The sequence below is a fragment of the Oreochromis aureus genome, linkage group 10, assembly GCF_013358895.1.
Source record: "Oreochromis aureus strain Israel breed Guangdong linkage group 10, ZZ_aureus, whole genome shotgun sequence".
Classification (NCBI taxonomy): Eukaryota; Metazoa; Chordata; class Actinopteri; order Cichliformes; family Cichlidae; genus Oreochromis; species Oreochromis aureus.
Genome location: NC_052951.1, coordinates 8,603,128 through 8,628,242, shown reverse-complemented (window position 1 = coordinate 8,628,242; position 25,115 = coordinate 8,603,128). Strand labels below are relative to the sequence as shown.

The 25,115-nt window shown below is 40.6% G+C and overlaps 1 protein-coding gene across 4 annotated transcripts; it reads right to left on the bottom strand.

Annotated features, from left to right (window-relative positions):
- Positions 1-514: 514 nt before the first annotated feature.
- tbc1d8b (TBC1 domain family member 8B) lies at positions 515-23,516 on the bottom strand. Of its 4 annotated transcripts, none has more exons than XM_039618288.1 (21): positions 23,384-23,516; positions 13,924-14,034; positions 13,691-13,809; positions 13,348-13,573; positions 12,844-13,084; positions 12,249-12,456; positions 11,970-12,137; positions 11,698-11,859; positions 9,120-9,270; positions 8,760-8,974; positions 8,517-8,634; positions 8,136-8,421; positions 7,912-8,041; positions 7,713-7,811; positions 6,850-6,918; positions 6,500-6,740; positions 6,334-6,399; positions 4,086-4,178; positions 3,894-3,941; positions 3,689-3,786; positions 515-3,556 (listed from the first exon to the last, which is right to left on the bottom strand). In XM_039618288.1, the coding sequence occupies exons 3-21, from the start codon at positions 13,754-13,756 to the stop codon at positions 3,140-3,142; spliced, it is 3,102 nt and encodes a 1,033-aa protein (XP_039474222.1). In that variant the 5' UTR covers positions 13,757-13,809; positions 13,924-14,034; positions 23,384-23,516; the 3' UTR covers positions 515-3,139. The 4 variants fall into 4 exon arrangements, with proteins under 4 accessions (XP_039474222.1, XP_031610586.1, XP_031610587.1 ...); XM_031754726.2 differs by lacking the exon at positions 23,384-23,516 and adding an exon at positions 15,725-15,962; XM_031754727.2 differs by lacking the exons at positions 4,086-4,178; positions 23,384-23,516 and adding an exon at positions 15,725-15,962.
- Positions 23,517-25,115: the final 1,599 nt, after the last annotated feature.

The following is a 25,115-nucleotide window of genomic DNA, read 5'->3' as shown; positions in this document are numbered from 1 at the left end:
CAAATACAATAAAAATTAAAATCCTATATGGAAATTAAAATGTCATTAAGTTTTTTAACAATTAAAAAAAAAAAAAATTTTTATAATTTTTGATGTTAACAAATATCTTTGTTAAATATTAAAATAAAGTATTTATTCAAGACCTTTCTTTATTCATTTGATGTGACATTTACAGTGTTGTTTATCTGTCCCTCCTCCAACTCCAACTGAAATCACTGGTGCATTGACATCAACAGCAGTGACTGATGATTGTCAAAACCATGTTGCGTTTTGTAGCTTATAGCAATGCTGACCCTTTTTGCTTATGGAGATTCTTAATCAGTTATGATAAAAGACTGTCTTCTATGCTCTTCTGCAAAAATAAACAGAACTATCCCCATATGGTATCACACTGACTAAAATAACCCACACAGGCTGAAGCTTAAGTGTCATGAATATCAATTAATTGCGTGTAAGTCACGTGTGTGTGTGTGTGGAGGGCACATTGTGAGCAAGAAATAACGGTGGTCACGGATGATCATTCATAGAATCTTTACTCTTTATTCTAGTACATCTGTATGAGAATAAAAAATATAATCAAGCAAGTAAACAGAAATATCTCAGCATCAGATATTGTGCAAATCAAACATTCAGTCAAAAGCCATAAACAACAAAAGCTATAGACGATGAGGATATGGTTAACCATACTTATTCAGCAGTAGCAGCTGGAGTATTATCCATGCCAACTGTATACACGCTCATGCTTAATGGGAGAACTGCCAGCATGCCAGAGAAAGACTTCCAACCCTCTGAATTCTTCCTTCCTCCCAATTTGTGTACTTTCTATCATTTTCCCATGAAAAGGAAAACACTGACTATAAAAAAAAAAAAAAAAAAAAAAAAAAAATCATTGACACCATCATTTTTCAGAAGTGACACCTGAATAAATATGGTTAGGAAACTGTGCGCATCAAAAAGTTTCTCTTAATCACTGGTCTAACAAAAAGAACAACAAATGAATCCTTGAAAGCAAACTTGACTTTTTTCTTCACTTATCTTTAATAACTCGTCAAGTAATCAGAAATTGACAAAGCATGCAATAAATCATAATCCATGTAAATCCTTTTACATTAAATTGCAGGCAAACAGTCAGATTGAAGCATCACACCAGGTCAGCGGTGATGTGACCTTTATAAATAATGAACTGAGTGGCTGATTTGAAACATTGCACTATTATCAGTTATTGATTTCTCCTGCTGAGATTGTCAGTAGTGTTTCAACTCTCTGGTCAGTGCTGAGGTCACTCATCAAACTTTGGATTTAAGATCAATGTAGCGTATCATGATAGCTTCATTGCATTGATCATTATCTCCAATTTGAAACACTTATTATCAATTAGAGCAACTGATGTTATGAATATAAAGTATGTCTAAATAATGCAGTTATTACACAAAAAGCACTTATGATTGGTCCCTAAGTCCTAAGTAAAAAAAAATAAGCACTTAAACAGGAAAATAAATCTTTCTCCTCATATGGCAAAAACTAAAATATAGGAAACAGAGGACTGCAGCTGCACTTAAGAAGCATCTAAAGCACTGTTTTTAAAAACACAGGCAGAAAAAAAGCTTTAAAACTGTGTGAATTTGGCCCCTGGAGATGACAAGCTGTAGCTGAAGTAGTTACAACCTCTCTGAACTCATGCTTTGGAAACCTGGCCAAAACACAGCCATGTCTAAAGCTTGTACATCTCAAACAAGTGCAAATTATTCACATGCTGAAGGTATAAGAAGAAGCAGCAGCAGGAGAAAATTGAAAATTATAGTGATTATACTGTCACTCTGTAGCAAGCGGTAATGGCTGTTTGTCAAAGGCTGGCATAATGTGGCAACTCCAGTAACTATGCTACACATGCTTTATGTTTTAGTGTTACAGAGAAGATACAATCTGTGTATCACATATATTTTGTAATGTCCCAGGTTGAAAAAATATCCCTTTCCTCCTGTTCATTTTACACAAATGTCACCCTGAGAGTTGATAACACAAAATGTCCTTCAAACAGTTCAAGGTGTCTACAACACCCTCCCAGATATATTAGATTCTCATTCAAACCTTATATATACACATAATAAACAACTATTGAACTGACCTTTATATGCACAATGCCGCGCTAACAGGAGCATAAAATCCTACATATACGGACGTAAGCAACAACACATTAACCAATCACGCTGTGATTTAGAGGAGGCAGATTACTCACCTGCAGCTGCAAGGTGGACTTTTTTTTCCCTTTACATGTTTTCAAGTATGACCCACATGAAATTCCCCTAATCCTGACATGTTTACCATTTTTGTGTGCTGTTATTGGAGGAGAGACACAGATGAGTGAGCTGTGGCAGTACAGCATCCTCCTTTGTACATTATTGCAAATGCATCTGCAACTGCAGTGTAACCTTTCATGTTGTGGCGTCTTCACTCAGATAACGAGCGAGTTCAATTCTCAGCTACCAAGGACAACACTGCAACTTGTTCTCAAACAGCCATAGTACTGTTTACTTCATGCCTGCGTTAACTAAAAAGCTGCACTCTCATAATTTATGTTTAGAGCAAAACGCACATGAGACACTGACGTCAGAAGACACACTAGCATTTACAGTAAATTTCACTTTACAGCAGTGATAGCTAATTTGAAAGAGAACATACATGGAGATCTCCAACCAGAGAATCCTCTTGCTGACTCCATCATGCTGGTTACGTCATTTATTATGTAGGTGGATTCGAGAGAGAAGGAGAGGGACAATCCTTTCTCTCGTGTTAGTGGAGATTAGCGATGTGCTTTATAAGATGCTGAACTTTTTTTTTTTTCTCTTAACAGAAAATCTGAAGAAACTGTGGCCGGGTGAGAGAGTGGATATGAACATGAAAATGTACTGCACATTTATGACCTGTTACAGAATAGTGTTTGTATGCGTTTCATTAGTCTCTGATGTTCTTCATCATCTGCGTGACAAACAGGTCTCTGATGATTCACATCCTCCGCATGTGTGATAGTATCAGTAGACAGCAATCTCACTCTGTGTCACACTAAATCCACCACCCTGTTCAAGTGGAGAAAGGAAATTAATGGAAACTTGTAGGTTTGAATCACGAGCAAAGTGTCAGTTCACTTATTGGTCTTTGACTTCAGCTGGGCGACCTTAGCTTGTCCAAGCTTCGTCTGAATATCGACAGGCCTCTCAAAGAAGCTGACTATGGCCGGTTCATTGAGCAGAGATGCTAAGACCTGCTCGAAGGAAAACGACCACTCTGTCTCTGAGAGGTCTTGACTGTTGTGGGAGCTGGAGGTGTCAGAGCTCTCCGGGGTTGTGGAGGACTCTTCGGTTGAAGACTCCTCGCCAACAGTGGTATTGGCAGGCTTTTTGGACTCGGGCGGGCTGCTCGGCTCCTGCAGTCTCCGCCCCACCTCTTCCATCCTCAGGAGGAGGCTGGTCACATGAGCCACGGCTCGGTACAGCAACTCCTCTTCGGGATCACCATGAAAAATGTTGTACAGGGTCTTGGAGAACTGGATGAATTGAGTCTGCAATGGAAATCATTCAAAAAAAAAAAAAAAAAAAAAAAAAAAAAAAAAAAAAAAAAAACAGGTTAAATGAGTCAATTTATTGTAAAAAGATGAAGTCCCGCGGACACAACATAGCATGGTTTGAATTACCTGATTAATTCTGGGCAGGTCTTTGATGGATTCCTCTTTCTTTAATATTTCATTCTGCCATTGTTTCAGATAGGCCTGCAGGTCAACCTTCCCTCTTCCTGACAGTTTAATTGACAAACTTAACTGTGTTACAAGAAATTATAATCCTCGCACTAATCATGTTGGGGCCATGAATCATTTGTTGTAAATTTGGGTGTAATATTACCTCTTTCAGGGCTTTTCCTTATCACACCATCTTCTGGAAGATCAAAGGCTGAAACAGGGAAGCAGCATGTAAACAAACTGTAGAGAAAAATGCTTCCACGCAAGTGTTAAAACAGAATTATTGCAATATTTAGTTAGAAAAGAGGGAATTAAATTGGAGTTTTGAGGAAAGACAAGAGGTAAAGTAGCTAACCAGTGAGTCTATTCAAGTGAGAAGAGTCTTCAGTCACTGGAATAAAGTGCTGGATTCTTTGTTCCTTTAAGTGCAAAGGACTACCTGTGAAGGCTAAAAGATAGTGTCTGTAAGTGCACTGAAAGGAAAGAAGAGACAAAGGAGAAAGAGAATCCACAAGAGCAAAGTAGAGTTTAGGGCCAGATTTACTAAGCCAGTTTGTTTCAATATGGAAACATTATTTACCAAGAGCAGCACAAAGGAGTCAACAACGCATGCAGATCTGATGAGGATCTACTACCAACCAAAATAATGGTCTAAAAGCAGTTTTTTAATGCATGTGGTTGTCTCTTATGAGAGAAAGAGTAGCAATTCAGATCTATGGAAGACAGCTGAGGGAGAATCAATAAGAATCTGATTTAAGGGTGAACTCTGGTACAAACTGATGGAGACTGTGAGGGATCTTAAAGGTCGAAGGAGCATTCTTTTTGTAAGTCAGCTCAGGTTTATAACCACATTAAGTTGAAATTTGTGTACAACAGCTGACCTACAGGCCGTAGACAAACACAAAGCATTTACATTCAGATTCTGGATGATCCATGTGTTCAAGTTATTGTGCCACCTCCGTAAAGACACAAATTTCTCTGAGGTTTTGAGCATTATTTTTGTATGCCATATGAGACTGGAGCATTTTATTAATTGCCACTTTAAGCTCTGCTCCATTATAGCAAAACAGCAGAGCTGAGGTCCAGAAATATAGATCTAAACATGTGATGAATACATTATATCCTTTGTATGATTCCCTTCTACATTGTTAGCATAGATGTTAAATCCACACAGAGGTATCCAATTTTTAGATGGCTTAAAAATAGCAGTGCATAGAATTGTTTATATTAAACATGCTACAGTATTATTCCATGCATCAAAAAAAGAAACACTCAAAATATGAGTGTTTCCTTTTTTTGCTCCACCCTGAGCCACGTCTACACGTGGGTGCATGTGTGCATGTTGGTTTAAATGCGTAGATTAAACAACTCCCATCACAAGCAATGTAATATTATTTTCATGATAACTTTGTGGTGCATAAGCCTAAATATTGCCACATAAGCTACACATTGCACTCCTCTCAGCAAAAAGACCAACACCAACCTCTGAAAGCAAACTAAATAAGAATAAATGGAGAAAACATTTCCACAAAATTTCCAACAATTAAAGTGTCCTGCATTATAAAATACTACAGAGCATAAAGAACAATGCAGACTTCCCCAGGGCTCTAAGTTAAAAAGGTACAACTAGACATGCTCAGTCACTACAGCCAATGTAACCGAGTGGTTACTGCTTTCCGCCTGAAAATGATAAGCGACTAAAGCTGCTCCACAGCTCTTCTGAACTGAAAAACCTGCAGCGTCTCAGCTCTGAACAGCACATGACTCCAATCATTTCAATGTAGCATTTGGCCCAGTTCCAGTCCCTCTTATTCATACAGAGGAAGCAAACAAAACAGCGCTCAGTGGCAAATTTGAAGTGCGTCTCCACCATCTTGTTTAGACTGTGGCACCAGGATGTGACCTGTCCTTGGTGCTGAAGCAATGTGCACTTTCCATGAGATACAAAATAAGCTTTGCTGCTTGATGTTCACTGGCCTGGCACATCACAAGCGGTGACTCAGTGCTCATCTGCTGCTAAGCTGTCAGTTGTAATTTGAGCAGCACAGTCTCTCTTTCTGAAGAAACTAGCCTACTGCTAAATGCCCTCACAGCTCCTTAGACCCGTTGTTGCCATGGCAAACTCTTTCACTCAGCATACGCTATTCTTACCCCTGCCTTCAACAAGCATCACGCACGTAAGAGTCACACATTCAAGGACACTTTCTTCCCCAAGGCAATGTGCTCACTCAACAAATGCTGGGTTATGGGCTGAATTATTGAAATGACAACTCGTGTGCATTTCAGCCCAGCAGACCACAGACTGACGTAACTATGTGACCTTTCATTTCACTTTGGGCTGCTTCTGTCAGTCTGCTGCTGCAGTGTGCATCAACTGTATAGATTCCAGTCTGAAAACATTTGCTGCATTTGAACCTACAGCAGTTTGTCATCACCATAGACACGGTGTGAAAGAAAGGGGTCAGAGGTTAAAGACAGTGTTGTGTAGTTTACGAGAGGCAGATGAAAATCAGATAGCAAAATAAAGGGCACAGGGTCATGAGAGAGAAGTTAACAATCTAGTCTTAAATTGAGATTGGTTTTATTAGTTGTTCATCACTTACCCGGTGGCAGGTGGAGCTTGAAGAGAAATTTCAACTTATTTGTGAAAGATCCAGTGTATAAAGTATCTACGAGAGAAGCAAAAGTTATAGTTTGAGCAGTGCAGTAGCAGCACAGCACTGAGGTTAAAAGTTTTATTAGAACAGAGCAGAGAACCAACAAATGTACCAAGGGCACAGCAGAATTCTTTAAAGTTAATGAGACCATCCTGGTTCTCATCTATCAGGCGGAAAACCCAGAGGGAGAGGGTGCTCTTGATGCTGCAGAAAGCCCAGGGCTCCAGCAGGGAGAAGAGCATGCTGAACTGTTGAAAACCCAGCTGGTACTGCTCCAGATAGGCCAGACTGGGGTCATGATGAAGCAGAGCTGGGCTGTTCATTGTCCAGTAGCAGCTGAGGAAATGCTGCCTCTGGAAGTAGATAAACAGAGAAGGAAGCATGACCTATCCATCTTTCTCATTCTAATAAACAGTTAAGCATGGTGGCAATAAAGATACAACATTAAAGTTCATGACTCACTTTGAATAAATTATAAAGCTCATCCAGTTGTGAGGCACTGAATCTGACATCTTGGGACACCACCCGGATCTGAAAACACATTTGACCTCATTATTAAGGCCACAGTAATAATTCAATTAAATCTATTAATTATTTTCACTCATATTTTTCACACATATTGAGAAGCCTGTTCTAACTTGGCAGATGTGTTCCTGGTGACCAGAGTAAATGCAGAGGGCAGGTCTGACATCATTTGTAAGAGCGATTCTCATATTTTGGTCTAAGGACACTAAGTTATCTGTTTCCCCTAAAATGATTGTTGCCTGCTACACCATGTGTGCTGGGCACACATTGATGGCCATGTTTGTTTGGAGTTTGTTTTGAGGACAAAATTGATATGAATGCATTCTCAAGCTTCCCATCCCTATTTTTACCTGTCACAACTAGGCACCCTAATCCAAGTCCTGCAAACAGGACTCTGAAGGGGTGAGGGGGAAATAAAATGCAAGTCAGCCAGTAAGTTTTCACTGGTCTAAAACTGCCACAAAAACCTGAATAGATATAAAATATACTGTATTTATATATAAATGTATATAATATACTGTGTGTAATTGTATTTTTTTACCCTGTATTTATACATGACAATAAAGTTGAATCCTAAAAGTTTTTTTTATTATATTTTATCTAATTTTACTATTACTACTTGTCTTTGGTTCCAGTTGAACAAATAGTTCCCAAGACAGCTGCAACCCACAGTCAGTCCATTCTACACCTTCATTTGTCTGTTTAGGGGGCATCTGTAATATTTAGCTTAAACAAAATTATAACTTGGGTAATACTGTGTCCGAACAGGCCCCTGTACTAGTTACTCTAAGTTTACTTACCACGTTTTGCTTGGTTGTGTCCTCCAGTGTTTGAATCACATATAGTTTGTTTCTTTTTCGTGAACTCTCAACTTCCTCTGAACGGATATTTCCATATTTCTGCAAAGACCAACATAACTTAGTTAAAATATTGAGAAAAAAAAAAAACGGTGGGGAGGTTGTCTCTAATCGGTCACAAACTGAAAGAGCAATGTTATACCTCATAGGCCTCTCGGATCAGCTCACTGATATCTACGCTGATGTGAGATGCTTTATCATTATTGCCTACTGAAGCTTGCTGCACTGTCGGGGGCAATGGGCTGTCTTTGTTTGTCACACTGTCAAAGAACCTGGAACAACATCAACAGACAAAGAGAGAATGTTATTTACAGTGTAATAATATTTAAAAAGTCTCGGACCTGCGTCATTTTTGTATTCACAGACTTGTTGAGGATGGTGACAGCTTCTGCGTCATCGTGGCAGCTGATCAGAGCCTCCATGTTGTAGTCCAGCACGGCCAGGCCGAGCTGCAGGATGGCTTTGATTCCGTCGTAAAAAAAACAATCCACCACGTTCACGGCGCTCTCTATGGGCAGCACGCTTATGAAAAGCGTAAGAAACCAGGACAGAGACACGGAGGAGAAGAAGCTCAGGTCTGTCATGTGTTCTACCAGCTGGGGGAGGTTTTCTCTAATCAGATCTTCGAACACAGCCTGGTCAACCAAAGCACCTGACAAAATATTTCCATAATGAGACTTTGCTCCTGACATAATTAAAATGCCACGCTGCCAGATATCCAGCAGAAGCCAATGTTTCCACTCTCACCAATAATTCGGCGGTTGAAGTAATCTGGCAGCATCCTCTCACAGACGGCTACCAGCAGCCAGAAAGCCTCCTCTTCTTTTGCATACAGCAGGAGAACCGAGGTGAGAATGTTCATAGCCTGAACAGGAGAGAAGTAAACAGTATGGTTTTAATAGGCTTCTCCTACCTCCTAAGTACACAATGGTATAATGTATCATCACAAGAAGCAAGGAGAGGACATATTTCAACAGTTATTTTAAGAACCTGGCAGTATCCAATTTTAGGGTTCCTGTAGGCATAGGCAGTAAGGACTCTGCGAAGAGCTGAGATTCCTGTGTCGCTCTGAAAGGCTGGGTGCTCAGGGAGAGAGCGGTGCAGGTCTCTTTCAATCTCATCTGTAGCCAGAGTGCTTGTGCCCAGAGACTGTTCAACCAGCTCAGTGTAATAGCCGGGGTGAGTGGCCATGTCGTTTACAGCCCCTACAGAGTGTAAAAAAAAGCCCCCCACTCGGTTTAAAATAAAAACGTACTTCAGTAGATGAAACTTTCAATCACACAAGGCTTCATTAACCACTGACTGATGCTGCTCGTCGCTATACGGGACATGGTGACTTTGATGTACAACCTGAGAAAAGCATCCACAGCTCTCCCCTCAAGGCCTCAGGAACTCCGCGCACAATCAAGTCTCGTGTCTTCCTGGTAAAGAACATACTTGTACCACGTCCATACTCAGAGAAATGGATGTTCCAAGACTGCTCCTTCATCTTCTCTTTAAGCTATTAACCCAGAAGTATCAGAAGAAAGTTTAAGTTTGAGACATGATTGTATACATGCACTTTCTACAGGGAGTGCAGAATTATTAGGCAAGTTGTATTTTTGAGGAATAATTTTATTATTGAACAACAACCATGTTCTCAGTGAACCCAAAAAACTCATTAATATCAAAGCTGAATGTTTTTGGAAGTAGTTTTTAGTTTTAGCTATTTTAGGGGATATCTGTGTGTGCAGGTGACTATTACTGTGCATAATTATTAGGCAACTTAACAAAAACAAATATATACCCATTTCAATTATTTATTTTACCAGTGAAACCAATATAACATCTCCACATTCACAAATATACATTTCTGACATTCAAAAACAAAACAAAAACAAATCAGCGACCAATATAGCCACCTTTCTTTGCAAGAACACTCAAAAGCCTGCCATCCATGGATTCTGTCAGTGTTTTGATCTGTTCACCATCAACATTGCGTGCAGCAGCAACCACAGCCTCCCAGACACTGTTCAGAGAGGTGTACTGTTTTCCCTCCTTGTAAATCTCACATTTGATGATGGACCACAGGTTCTCAATGGGGTTCAGATCAGGTGAACAAGGAGGCCATGTCATTAGTTTTTCTTCTTTTATACCCTTTCTTGCCAGCCACGCTGTGGAGTACTTGGACGCGTGTGATGGAGCATTGTCCTGCATGAAAATCATGTTTTTCTTGAAGGATGCAGACTTCTTCCTGTACCACTGCTTGAAGAAGGTGTCTTCCAGAAACTGGCAGTAGGACTGGGAGTTGAGCTTGACTCCATCCTCAACCCGAAAAGGCCCCACAAGCTCATCTTTGATGATACCAGCCCAAACCAGTACTCCACATCCACCTTGCTGGCGTCTGAGTCGGACTGGAGCTCTCTGCCCTTTACCAATCCAGCCACGGGCCCATCCATCTGGCCCATCAAGACTCACTCTCATTTCATCAGTCCATAAAACCTTGGAAAAATCAGTCTTGAGATATTTCTTGGCCCAGTCTTGATGTTTCAGCTTGTGTGTCTTGTTCAGTGGTGGTCGTCTTTTCAGCCTTTCTTACCTTGGCCATGTCTCTGAGTATTGCACACCTTGTGCTTTTGGGCACTCCAGTGATGTTGCAGCTCTGAAATATGGCCAAACTGGTGGCAAGTGGCATCTTGGCAGCTGCACGCTTGACTTTTCTCAGTTCATGGGCAGTTATTTTGCGCCTTGGTTTTTCCACACGCTTCTTGCGACCCTGTTGACTATTTTGAATGAAACGCTTGATTGTTCGATGATCACGCTTCAGAAGCTTTGCAATTTTAAGACTGCTGCATCCCTCTGCAAGATATCTCACTATTTTTGACTTTTCTGAGCCTGTCAAGTCTTTCTTTTGACCCATTTTGCCAAAGGAAAGGAAGTTGCCTAATAATTATGCACACCTGATATAGGGTGTTGATGTCATTAGACCACACCCCTTCTCATTACAGAGATGCACATCACCTAATATGCTTAATTGGTAGTAGGCTTTCGAGCCTATACAGCTTGGAGTAAGACAACATGCATGAAGAGGATGATGTGGACAAAATACTCATTTGCCTAATAATTCTGCACTCCCTGTATGTACCACTGACCAGTTGTTTTCTTACATAATGCTTCAAAATAAGCATCTGGAGGCATTACAAGATGGATACTGAGGGACAAGCTGTGCTTCTAAAAGGCAGCACACACATATTTTTTTTTTAATTCATGTATTCTTCATCTGATTTCATAACAACACCCAAGAACTAATCAGTCATCCACACTCAGGGCAGACCTTTTCATGAGCCTACCTGAACCACAGAACCCCATTTGGATCTACATACAGTCCCAGGTCTGTCTGACATTATTTGTAATAGCTGAGCAGACTTGACCCTGATCAAACTGTACATAACAGATGTGCTGTGTTTACACTGTAAATAATATCAGCAGCACACCAGTGCTCATTATTATACTTTAAAAGGGCAAAGAGCATAAGTTGTATTCAATAATCCAAAAATTGCTAAACTCATTTCCTCATCAGGGGATTAACCATTCTGTGTCAATCAGGAAATAACATAAAGTCTGCATGTATTTTACCACACATTTTAGCTAAGAGGATAGATTACACGAGTCACAGGTTAGATGCCTATGAATGTTACAGTTTTATTTTGACTTTGTAGATTTATTAAGCTTGTTAATAATGTGCAAACTCGACACTGATGGAGTCTTTGTCCTAGATTTCAAATAATAATAATAATTTTGCTTTTTTGGGTTTGGGCACAAATCTGAGCACCCATGAAGATGGCTGTTGCACACTTGAACGTGCAGGTATATTACAGTTACGCCACTGAATGTGATGTGGTGATTTTATACAAAATGCCAGTGAAAATAGATTAACTTTGTTGTTTACCATTTTGGGATCAAGGTTTTCAACATCCTGGGGGTGGAAAACAGTCATGAGAGCCTCAGTGCTCACGGCCTTGCTGCTGTCTTTCTGGCCCACCATTAAAGTTACGTCCTCTGGATTGTCCTCAAAGTGGTTTATGAGAGACTGACATTCTCCCCGTATGGCCTTCATGACAAAGACATTAATCATTTTCAATGTCAGACACCTTTGCAAACTACAGGATGAAGTTTAAAGAGAAGCAAAATGGCACAAATGAAACAATCGCAGCACATTACCTCTGATGAAGCAGAGTGCTGTGGGCTGGCATTAATCCCACACCTACTACGGATTGTATTGGCAAGCCGCTGATAGTCCCGCACCTCAGAGAAACGCAGCGCCCTCTTGCCACGCACGCACACCGTTAAAGCTCTGCTGCTTGAGTCTGGTTTCTCAACGTTAACAACCTAGAAGACGGAAATGAGGAGACAGTCACACATGAGGTTTTCTGCTGTTCATCAATATTTTGGGGTTTTTTTTGTTTTTTTAAAGATAAAACACTTTTTGTTTGACTTTACCTCTCGCATTGGAATAATGACATGGCACTGACTTCCATCCTGACTGGCAAAACACAGGTAGTTCTCAGACAGACAGATCTTGCCAAGCGTGTTAAAATGGCTGAAGGGAACCCACAAGAAGCTCTCGTGCACCTCTAACAGGTTTTCCTCTTTGGGAAGCCTGAAAAATGTCCTGAATTGCTCACTCTTTGCATTAGCTTCTAGCCCTCTGTGGAAACAGAAAAGCACAAACATCACATTTAGGGTTGCTCATCAGCCTCAAGCCTCTCATTCACATCAGTCATCCAGTTACATCTATTTCAAAATGATCCACACTCCTTAAATATTATCATGACCATAAAATAACAGGATGACTCCCTTGTCGACTGGGATCAAATGAAAACAATGGGAAAAAGTAAAAAAACACTGGAAGTTTCTTTGAAGAACTGGCACTGGCAAGCTCAGGCGTGACTTGGTTGGCAATCTTGGCAGGTCACACCAAACATAAACTCTATCCGACTCAAGTCATACTTTATGTTTACTCTGTTTCTTCAACTTGGCAAGTGGCACTAACAGGATCGTGTGAAGCTGCACTGCGCAGCATACCGAATATTACCTCTTTGTAATCTGCAGCGGGTCAGACAGCGCTGGCTCTCTCTGGAAGGACTCTTTATCAAAAAGACGCTTGATGGAGTAGTCAGCCAACTGTTCCATGATGACGAACGTTTCGTTCAGGTGCATCAGCATGGAGAAGTAGTGATCCTCTCCGTGAGCCAAAACATGGATGCTCTCAGTCAGAATTACATTAGAGGTTTTCTCCAGCCTCCAAAGCTCATCCCAGGAGATGACTAGTTTCACTGCACAGTCGCCATATTTTAAAAAAAAAATGAAGTGATTAAAATTAATTGCTGATAACAAAGAAAAAATAATAATAATTCTTAAAACCTAAAAAGCTGTCATTACCTAGAACTATTTCCTACAAAAGAACTACTAAAAGAATCTGATGCCATAAAAACCCACTATGACAGCAATTAGCAGCTGTCACACTCTTTATTACCACCAATCAACTATCTAAAGACAGGCGGCAGCACGTGCTATGAATGGCAGAGAAATTGCTTACCCTCAGCTCCCAGAAGGTATGAATAGAAGCACAGGAAGTTTGTGCTGAGGTAGAGCCAGCCCTGGCAGGGTACTTTTCCTTTCCAGTAACTGCATGAGTAATATGTGACCAACTTTTCCCCTGGTGGCAGCTCAAACCACTTCTCAAACCTCAAGTGGGCTTCTCGAAACTTCTCGGGATCATCCTCCTGCACTAAGCATGTCTTCCCCTCTTCGGCAATAAGACCCTAAAATGTGACGCACACAGGGTTACTGCAGATTGTTTATATATTATGGATACAATAATAAAGCAAGTAATCAACATTTTTGGGGATTAAAAAAAATAGGTCTTCCTGAAATCTCACTCTAATCTTGCCCTGTACAAAGCTGGTGACGTCTTCGCTGGAGTCAAAAACAGAGAGCGTCCTCATAATGTTCTGCTGCAGCCAATCCCAGTGCTGAACAATCTCCTCTTTGGTGACACCTGACCAAATGTTAAGAGGAAAAAACATAATACTGAGGTCAGCTTAATCGAAGAAATGTTGCAACTACTAGAGAACAGACAGCAATATTGACATGAAAATGCAGAGGGGCGTACCGCATGCTATTGACCAGTACACTTGTGAGTCTGGCGTGTGGTGCAGAATGCGATAAGGGGCCACTTTGGAAGTGGAGTCCAACACAGTATCCAGGGTTCCTACAAGGAGGCCTGTAGCATAAAGTACAATGATGTATAAAAAAAACCCCCAAATATCAGATTTACACATGAATCCTAATAGAAGCCTTCAATAACTTGAATTTCTTGCCCATCAAAAATGACATAAACAGCACTGTGTGGTGAATCATTTGCCTTTAGTTAGTCTGTGCAGGACTATCCAGTCATTGTTCATAGCTACATCTCAGACTGTGTTGAACTCATACTGACAGGGGAAATGAATGATCCCCCAGCTCCTCGTCAGGCCTAAAATTAGCTAAATCTGTTACCTCTACAACTTTTCTGACATGTCCTCCATGAATAATTGACAAGGTCGAAGTGAAACAACTATCCTATGCATCGCGCCAGCATTAGACAGGCCACCCTGCTGAACAGCGCCAAATATGCTCTAACAATGAGCTACCAAGTAGTAAAGCATTCAGCAGATCAAACAAACACACTTTGCAGCGCAGAGCATGGTGACAACACTTCAGATGTAAAGTGCCGTTTGCTTTGGAGAAGGGGGGGGGGGCATACTATTTAACCTCCATTATTATTAACCCTGACAGTTAGGACATCAGTACATTTCTAGCCACTGAGAACATTAATAACAATCTAGTAGATGGTAATACATAATCTACAAAAGCTGGATGTATTAGAAGTATTACTCTGAGTTCCAAGTCAGTAAAGAAGGTTCTGTGGGTTAAATTGGAAACTTACTTGGGACTTGGGAGGAATTTAAGGACCTGAGGATAAACTTGATGTTGTATAATCTGCAGGAAAATACTACTATTACCTTAGCATTATTAAAAGGAAATTAGGCTCATAATAATTCATTTTCCCTCAGAAATACTTACCAAAACAGATTTTCAGCATATACAAATTAATATTAGAATTAATAGAATAACTCTTGGTTTCACAATCCTGCACAGAAAAAGCCACTTAAAGCAATCCTTTATTCTTTTTTTTTTTTTTTTTTTTTTTTTTTAGATCAAGCGCAATTAAAACCTCCAGGAGTTGCAGTCAGTCTCATTTTAGTGACGCCACACTGACTACTGAAGTAAGTATCGGCGTCTCTCCACAAATTGGCTGATGGGTTTGCTATCTGGGGAGCTGTCTCTGACACAGCAGTGACATTACAATTGCCCAGGTTTAATTTCTGACCTGCGTTAGAAAAAGGTGCACTGAACCAAGTCACCAGCAGAGTGGAAGTGCCCTTTTTAAACCAGGAAAATCAACAAGCAAAATACTTCTGCTTTTGTGGGTTGTTGGGTGACACAACAATGCCTTAAAAAAAGTGAATACAGCCTGTAATATAGGCCCCCAGGAAATGAAATTAACGGTGTAGCGGACAGACTGCGCCCCCTCTGAGCCCCCTCACTGTCAACTTTGCTGTAACAAACAACAAACCAAATGAGCCAATGAACTGACACGTACTACGTAAACCAGCTGTTCAGTACTTAAACTGACTCAAGTAATTTGGACCCATATCTCAAACCTGTTGCAAAGACGCTTTCCCTTTTTTTTCTCTCTGTTGAGGAGTAGGCTGTGTAACAGCACCCGCCCTAACAGTGGCAGACATCTAGTTAGCTAGGCAAATTCTCAGCGAGTTAACCAGCTATTAACTTGAGTGTTTCCTTGTGGTTTGTGAAGCCGCCGCAGCTGTCCCGAAAATACGAGGTGACAACAAAACCGCGAACGTTACCTGTCAAACCGCCACCACCTTCTCCATACCCTCGTCTCCTCTGCAGCACGAAATACTCGTTATCCTTCTCGGTGACCCACAATTTAAAAGCATTTTTCAGCAGAATCTCTTCGGGTTTGAGCCACATGGTTCTAATGTCGCCAACTTATCTGTCAAACCGACTTGACATGTCACGGTTATCACTAACGTACCCCGACAGCAAACACATAGACATTTGTTTGCGTCCGAATCCCTCCCTTCCCACGTCGACAAGAAATGCTGCCAAAAGTGCAAGGCATTGTGGGATTGTAGTTTCTGACGAGAAGTAGGCGCTGTAGGCGGGTCATACTGCAACAGCGCAAATATACTACAGAACTGTACTGTAAGAGTTTGCAGACATCTATAACGTCATTGCTGATCTTTTTAATTTTTTGCAACACATTTTAAACAAAGACTGGATATAATAAAACAAGTATACCCTATAAGCCCTATATTGTAAGGTGTAGGCACTATACATCTACTGCATTCTCCCCCTTTCTTCCAAATGTAATTTTTAAAGGAAAAAGTGTAAATCAAATTATAAATATTTCACTAATGAACTGCTAACGCATTCCCTCCACTTCCATAAAATACTATGGGTCATAACACTGATTAACAGAAATTTCCTTTCTATTACCTAATGATTTGCAGATGTGTAAAAAGATGAAAGGTGGCATGGGGAGTGGGATCAACAGGAAGTCAGAATATCTGATCAAAATAAATACAAAACCTAAAACTGTTAGACAAAAAAACTGCATTGCACCACATAAACATCAGTTTATGAGTTTAAACATCATTTTGTATTGAATAACAGTTTTACCATCTAATGAAACACTATGTAAACTCTTTCCTTAAGAAAGTCATAATCCTAGCTTTTTTTATTTAGGTAAAGGCTTTAGCAACAAAACATACTTAAAGTACCTAAATTAAAACCTAAAAGTGCTATCATTATGCAGAATGCTCATACTCAGACTCACGATTATATTATGTAATTACAATTGTTGATTTATTAATGTGTACTGTTTCACTTTGATTAGTTATTTCACTTTAATGTTGCATGACTGTCTGTGATTTGAATTATATGCTGCTGAGTAGCTTTATATACAGTGAAACAGCATCATATGCAACTGTTATTAGTAAGTATGTTTAATATGTGAAAAATAATAAGTAATTCACATCTTAACATAAATGGGATGGAGCCAAAGTATATCCATACAACACTGAAGTAGAAGCAAAAGGTAGCATAACATAGAAACAAATAAATAAAGTAAATCTGTACTTGAGTAGATGTACTATGTTAAATTTCAGCTATGTTCCTATCCATAGATAGAACTTCTGGGCATGCCTCAGCACCTCACACAGAAAGTGTTTTGTTTTTCATCTGCATGGCAGGAAGTAGTAATGTCAGATAATCAATTAATGTTGGAGAAAGCATTCAATAACCAGCATATATCTGTAACAGTATTCTCAGATAAATTACCATCACTTTGTTTAGTACCTTCTAACGATTTGGTAACCTATCTTTTAACCACTTCTGCAAACAAACTGTGCCTGACTTTATCATAATACATTACATGGTGACAATCGAACAAAGCTTATAATTACTAAACGGGGTAGCAGTGGGAATGTGAGCATGATTTTGGAAGAAATCATAGAATTCTAGGAAAAAAGGGTGGGAAAATGTTTAGCAGCTGTTTCTGTCTCTCTTTCCAGTGGTGTCCATTTGTTGGTGACAAATGTTGCTGGATAGTGATGTGGACATAAGCATACCTAACTGAGTGTGTGAGGTAACATTTCCAGCAGTGCTTGCAGTTGTAAAAATACTATATGCACTGCTAGATGAATATTATGACTGTTACTGTTTTAGGAGTAATAGATTATTGTTTTTACTCCTGTTTTTTGTTTCCAGATTAAAACTATCCATTCATCCATCCATTCGCTTCCACTTATCCTTTTCAGGGTCGCGGGGGCGCTGGAGCCTATCCCAGCTGTACACCTTGGACAGGTCGCCAGTCTGTCGCAGGGCCAACACACAGGGACAGACAACCATTCACACTCACATTCACTCGCACATTCACACCTAGTGACAATTTCGATTATCCAATTAACCTGTCCCCACAAGCTGCATGTCTTTGGACGGTGGGAGGAAGCCGGAGTACCCGGCGGGAACCCACGCAAACACGGGGAGAACATGCAAACTCCACACAGAAAGACCCCGGCATGATGCTATATAAAATGAATAAAATGTTTGACTTTGATTTGTGGGGAATATATTGTAACGTTGAGGCTAAATATCTACGTTAACCTCCATCCTTAAAAAAAAAATCAAAATGCTCTCATTTTGTATGTCTATGCTTTAAGATCTGCAATAGTATTGTATTCCTAAAAACAGGAGTATAAGATTTTAAATGATTAAAATAGTGCTTCATTTTGTCATCTCCATGATTCTGCCATCACTGAAATTTATTCTGTTTATACAATGTCTTTAAATCATTCACAATATCAATAGTGTCTCCCATCCAGAGCAACATTTGGAAATTTGACATTTGACACATGCTGCTCCCTCTGGTGGTTACTGCACTACATTCAGCCACAGACCTTTACTGAGTTTACAGAAAATGCTGCACTGACGAAGAACTGTGATCTATATCCTACTATGTAAACAAAGTAACACAATGCCCTTTCAAATAAATATGCTAACAGTAGACTAAGCTTTCATTTTTCTTCCATTAACTTAACTATAAATTAGCATAAATAAATATCAGAGGCCTAATTAACCTGTTAAGACGCAAAGGGCTTTCTGAGCTTCCTGCTTGAAAATGACATGCCCCCAAAAATTGAGTATTTCTCTGCAATTACAAACTCTGTGTAAACAATCGTGATATCAAAATAAAGCTAACACTTGTGAGATTTCATCAGAGGTGTAAATATTACAGCAGATGTTACTGTGTGAAAGTTACTGAGGCTGGAGTACAGAAAAAGTAAGTACATCTTTTCCCTCGCCAAAATTATGTATTTATTTTTGTGGAATATGTGGAAGAACCTTACACAGCCACAACAGCCTGGGACCTAGTAGTAAGTAGTAAATCCACAATTTAAAAAAAATGCTTTTATTATAAATAATCCTGGTGTGGATTAGTTACTTACTTAGTTACTTACACAACAAACCAATGTTTTACAGAAGAGTGCTCATCTGAGTTTTTGCAGACCCAGAGTGAAGTTCACACAAGTTCAGCTTTCATCACCTAATCAGTACGCCACTGAAGCAGACCCACTCTGCTCTGTCTCTGAAGATTCACCATGAGAAACTGGTATTCCTTGCTCCAACTGTCCACAATATGAAAGTCACAGGAAAAACAGAGACATGTCTTTTTTTTTGTTTGTTTTAGCCCACTGTGGTGCCACTTAAAATCCTTGTGTTTGAACACTTCAATTCTGCTTTAACAGCAATCCCCTGATATGCAGGGAAACATCAGGGTTAGCAAACTCACAGTCTTCTTTCTCTGGTCCACATGTGTGATATTTATGTTTTTGTCCATCAAGCCACTCTATAGAGCTTCACCGCAAGTAATATTTAATTGCAGCAGAGAATGCAGCGAAGCCTCAATATCCCAATATACCATCCCGTAATCAACTGTGTACAAAAAGTCAAAAGTGCCTATCAGGTATGCTGGAATCATACACGTTACCATCAACAATATCCAGTGGCGGTCCTAGCCTGTTTGGCGCCCCGGGCGAACACTTCCTCTGCCCCCCCGCACACACACACACACCCACACACACACACACACATAAAACCTATTAAGGATTATACATTAACATAAGACTGTTGTCAGAACCATACTGAGTTTCACCAGAGAAACACACACACACACACATATGAAGAGAGAGAGAGTAGGGGAGACTGGGGATAGTTGTAATGTGGGTCAGTTGTAACACTTCCAATTTCTCCAATCAGGACTAAGTTTCAAATGATGTGACTCATCCTGTGCATGCCCAGTTCAGTTCTGCTATCACATGTGAAAAATCAGCACATTTTGTCAAACACAGACAATTTAACACAAAAAAAAGTAATTTGTATGCCAAAAAGTAAGTTTTTCTACTTTATTTCAATTTCTAATAGCATTATCTGCTTTGCAGTTAAACTCATCAAACTTAAATTATGTTATTTGTATGTCTATGGGGATATATTCTGTGTAGGTCTTTAGTGCTAATGTTTTAGCCGTTGGCTGTAATCTTAGCTAGTTCATGGCTATAGGAGTCTGGGTCAGTTGTAACAGCAACAGTCTGGGTTAGTTGTAACAATAATGCAGATGTTACAACTTACCACACTATTACTTTAACTTATATTAAACAAGTTGGGGCAACGACATCAGCAGAGAGAGGTTCACTGGTCGCCTTTGTATATGTGGTTAATGCCATTGGCAACACAACCACTGTTTGTGTTCCCACACATACATTATGCAGACCACTGTGTCAGAGATGGACCAGTAGGAAGTATTGGTAGTGGAAATAAATCAGGATGGGTGCAAGAAACAGATTTCCTCATCTTTCTGAAGCACTTTGCAAACCACACTAAGGTAAGCCATGATAAAAAGTAATGGAATTGCGATGCTGGTGCACAACTACATTTTTTAGCTTCATTGTTATGTTCAAAAGTTGTTGCAAGAGTTGTAGGTTATAATGCCCACTGAGCCAATGAGGCCAAACTCAAGGAAGACCAACCAAAATTAATGAAATATTCAGTTCCAGAAAATTCCATAATTTGTCTTTTTTGGGGGGTTGGAATATGTTCAAAAGCTAGATTTCTGCATTCTGTCACACACACATAGCTACATAAATGGCTCTAAGTGCATTCATGTGCTGAATAAAAAAGATTACATGTTAATGTTTTGTCAGTACGCTTATTTCATTGTGTTACATTTCACCCCAGGATATGTTACAACTAACCCAGACTATGGGGTTAATTGTAACATTTCACTCTTTGTGTTTGAGACCATACCATGCAATGGGTAATTGTGCTGCAGAGAAAATAGCTGCACTATTTAATAGCAGAGACATGTAAATACTTTGCATTACATTTTCAATCCACTACCTTAAAAGAGCTCCAATTTACAGACAGAAATGTCAAAAATGTTACAACTATCCCCGGTCTCCCCTATGCATTGTATGCAAACGGCTACCAAACAGCCATCAAAATTCGTCATACAATGAGAACAGGACAAATCAACAATTGACAATGACTAATTAATATTAAAATCTGTAACATAATGTATTGTTTGGAGTTTAGTCTGATACTGTTACTATTTTTACCATTTCTTCTTGGAGCAACTGTAACCCACATAGTCAAAGGAGTTTGCAAAGAAAAGCGTCTGGACTTCTTTAAGTTGCTTGAAGACGTTTCACCTCTCATCCGAGAAGCTTCTTCAGTTCTAAGGTCAAATGGCCGAGAGTCCCAGATTTAAACCCAGTGGGAGTATCCCCCCCAAGGAGGGACAAAGGACCCCCTGGTGATCCTCTAATCACATGCGCCAAGGTGTGAAAGCGGGTGTGGGACCTAATCAGCCAGGGTTTCGGGTGAGCCCATTGTGAAACCTGGCCCCACCTTGTCATGTGAATTCCTGAGGTCAGATGGCCCAGGATGTGAGTGGGCGTTAAGGCGTCTGGGGAGGGAACTCAAAACTGGATTATAGATGGCAGACAGTTGGTGTCGTAAACCACCGCCTCTGTTCAAAGATGGTCGCTCACAGTGGACATAGATGGCCTCTTTCACTCCTCTTTCAAACCATCTGTCCTCTCTGTCCAATATGTGAACATTGGCATCCTCGAAAGAGTGACCTTTATCCTTAAGATGCAGGTGGACTGCTGAGTCTTGTCCTGTGGAGGTGGCTCTTCTATGTTGTGCCATGCGCTTGTGAAGTGGCTGTTTGGTCTCTCCAATGTAGAGGTCTGGGCATTCCTCGCTGCACTGTACAGCATACACCACGTTGTTCAGTCTGTGTTTAGGAGTTTTGTCTTTCGGGTGAACCAGTTTCTGTCTGAGTGTGTTGCTGGGTCTGAAGTACACTGGGATGTCGTGCTTGGAGAAAACTCTCCTGAGTTTCTCTGATACACCGGCTACATAGGGGATGACAACGTTGTTGCGTCTGTCTTTCTTATCCTCCCTCGCTGGTGTCTGATCTTCTTTTCTGTGGCTCTTTGCTGACTTTATGAACCCACATAATTTCCTTAGGGATTAATATTAAAGTATTCTGATTCTGAGTGTTTCAGTATGACCTGCCATTATCCAATCACACATCTGCTTACCTGTATCTTTTGCTTGTTTCTCCTCCTCTTCTTTTCTCTTTTTTCTAAACTGAGCACCTGATGGCTTTGAACTTTTCTTGTCCATCTTCCATTGGTTTTAATTTTGCACTCCAGTATGAACACAAATCCCCCAACTCGAGGATCACCACAACATAACCTAACAGACCTACACCTTAGTTCACAGATTCACTTTGTATAGGGTTTATTTGTGGGATTTCACACAACCCAGGATTCAAATCATGAATACATAATGGGCTTGGATTTACAACATTATGAATGAAATGTGCTCTATCTGGAAGCAGCCGGCCCCCCTCCCCTGTCGACAGGTTGTGTGTGAGATCATCAAACTGTAAATTATAAATTATAAATTGTTATTGATCCCTTTACCCCTAGTCCTAAAGTGTATATTTATTTTCTTACTCTTCTTATATTTATTGTTTGTTTACTTGCACTGCTGTAACTGGAGCCTCATCGTCTCGATACTGGACTGTATGTAGCGGAGATGACAATAAAGTTTACTTTGACTTCAGCAGCGAGCAGGCGCACCGAGGGCTCTCGCGCTCACTTTACGCGTATAGAAAAAAAACATCGGTGCAAATTATAAGTCTGTGTCTGGTGTTTTAGTGTTTGTTGGTTTGTTTTTATTTTGCGAGTTGGTTATTAGATGCTGCTCCAGCCAGCCAGAGTATTCCCGGCCGCCCCGCCCTCTCCTCTCTGTGCCGCAAGCAGCAGGCGCAACCGGAGGGCGCCCTCCCAGCAAATGAGCGATAGAAAACCGCTCGGTGTCTATGCCATTCCCAATATGCGCTGGCTGATGTCGGGGCAGCATGAGTTTTTTTTTGCCCGTGATGCCGCCCCGGGCAACCGCCCGTGTCGCCCGTATCAAAAAACCGCTACTGACAATATCATTGTGATTGTTACACACTTAAAGAAAGTTTACAACGAGCAACCTGTGCCATACATGGGTAAATGTGTAGTAAATGGTAATGCAGTAAATCTGCCTAGTATGATATTAAATACATGATACACTTACAACTTCATAGGTCTCACATAGTTTGTAACGAGCCACCGAAAGCACCACCGGCCACTGCCGACGTAAATGCGCGTGGATACCGTCTGTGCGTGAGTGAAGGCAGCGACTCGGCAGAGCAGCTCCTGTGGAGGTTTGGTTAAGACCATACTTCTCACCCGGCATGCTTACGATGTGCAGGGGCATCTGGATTTATGACACGAATTGCTAGTGTCGTCATCATCAGGTGTAGCCACTTGAAAAGACTAGAAATTGGCGTAATGCATTAGATGCTGGCTAGAGCGCAGCTAGAGTCTATAACTTACCGTAAACATAAAAGAAATGCCAGTTTCCATAAAAAATAGCGGACTTTCCGGCTGCTTCGTTGTCCCGTTGTGTGTTGTTATTTTGGCGCCATCTTGTGGTCTCTTTCTGTCCTATAATTCATTCAAGGCTTTGTGGAAAATGCTTCACCTGTAAAAGTTTCAGAGTCACCGGTGACATTTTTTTCATCAGCAGAACGTTGACCGTCATCAGAATGAACCAAATTCGATGACGTCACAAAAGTCAGAACAAAGGACAATCAATAAAAATCTTGACTTTGATCTCCGAAAAGTTCGCATGCGTTCCTCACAGCAATTAGTAGCGATTAGTCCACATTTGCTCCGTGTTTTTAAACAGTTTGCTAAAGAGATTTGAAATCCTTTTCAAGGACATTTTAAAAGTTTTAAACCGTGTACCGACCAGTTTCCTCCAGTCTATTGTAGCAGACTGTTTTCAAAAAATGGATAGAGGAGACCACTCACAAAACCATGATGGTGTAGCACAAAACGATGTTGGTGTAGGGCTAGCGGTCGATGAGCTGGGTTTGGCACTGCTGCAACGGGAAGATCTTGTAGAAAATCACATGATGCTCCCCTGGCTTCAAATCGATCCGTTCCGCGGTGTAGTTGTTAATCAACTGCCACAACATGAGGAGGCGGTTGATGTTCCGGTAGGAGGCATCGAAAGAAATCCACCTCAGGAAATAGAAGGACCCTGGTACAATAATGGAGCAGGAGACTTTGAATTAAACCCAGCTGAGCAAGCAGAAGATCCAATTATTGAGGAAATGAGGTGGTGGGAAGATGAGGGATCTGAGAGCGACACTGAAAGTGGTCCTGATAGTGACACAGATGATACAGATGACACAGATGACAGTGATGACGATGGAGACAATGGCCAGGATGCTCCTGTGTTATTGCCCCCCAGCCCAGTAACAGGAGGTTCAAGGAGGAGACCAAGGGAGGAGGAGGAGGACGAAGAAGAAGATGGGAGAGCTAGAAAAATGTTTAAACACTGAATTTTGAGCTGAGCTGGACAGTCAGTGTTGCACCCATCTTCCAAAGCTACATGTGTCCTACATTGTGTTTCTTTCTGCAGAGGAGCTTGCATCCAATAAAAGCAGTAGGAACAAACCCAGGAAACAAATAAAAAGGACAAAGTGAAAAACTGCAAAGCAGAAAAGGAGGAAACAGAGACTCAAGGAAGGAAGATAAATAACAAAGAAAAGAAGAAAATGTCACGGCTGTGTGAAGGCAGGCAGGAACCCAAGAGGAGGACTCATGGAGGCAAATGTGAAGTCAAAACACCCAGCTTTATTGGGAGTTTGCAGATTGAACAGAAAACTAACTAAACTGGGAAAGCAACAGGCAGGAAAACGGGCAAACAGAGTAGAATGAGGGATGACACAACGACGAGCAGGGGAAGACGCAAACACTAAATACAAGAGGTGAACAGGACTGAGAGGAAACAGCTGGGAGACACGGCTGACACTGATTACACAGACAAGACAGGGAGAGCACAAAACTAAACACACTGACATAAGACACAGACCTTCAAAATAAAACAGGAAATGCACAGACTGGACTGTGCATTTCCTGTTGTTTCTTCGGTTCACCCATGTGAACCAAAGGAACACATGGGTAGAAACTAAACAGAGGGAACACAGAACCAAAACCCTTAAAACTAAAAAGTTTAAACCCGAACACATAATCAGAATGAACTAGAACACAAGAT

Excerpts from the sequence above, each read along its gene's own strand:
- tbc1d8b (XM_031754726.2), bottom strand. The coding sequence starts at position 15,851 with ATGTGGCTCAAACCCGAAGAGATTCTGCTGAAAAATGCTTTTAAATTG. Across the intron at positions 9,271-11,697 it reads AAAACCTTGATCCCAAAATG|CTTAAAGAGAAGATGAAGGA; the intron begins GTAAACAACAAA and ends CTGGGTTAATAG. Across the intron at positions 6,919-7,712 it reads ACACAACCAAGCAAAACGTG|ATCCGGGTGGTGTCCCAAGA; the intron begins GTAAGTAAACTT and ends ATGTGTTTTCAG.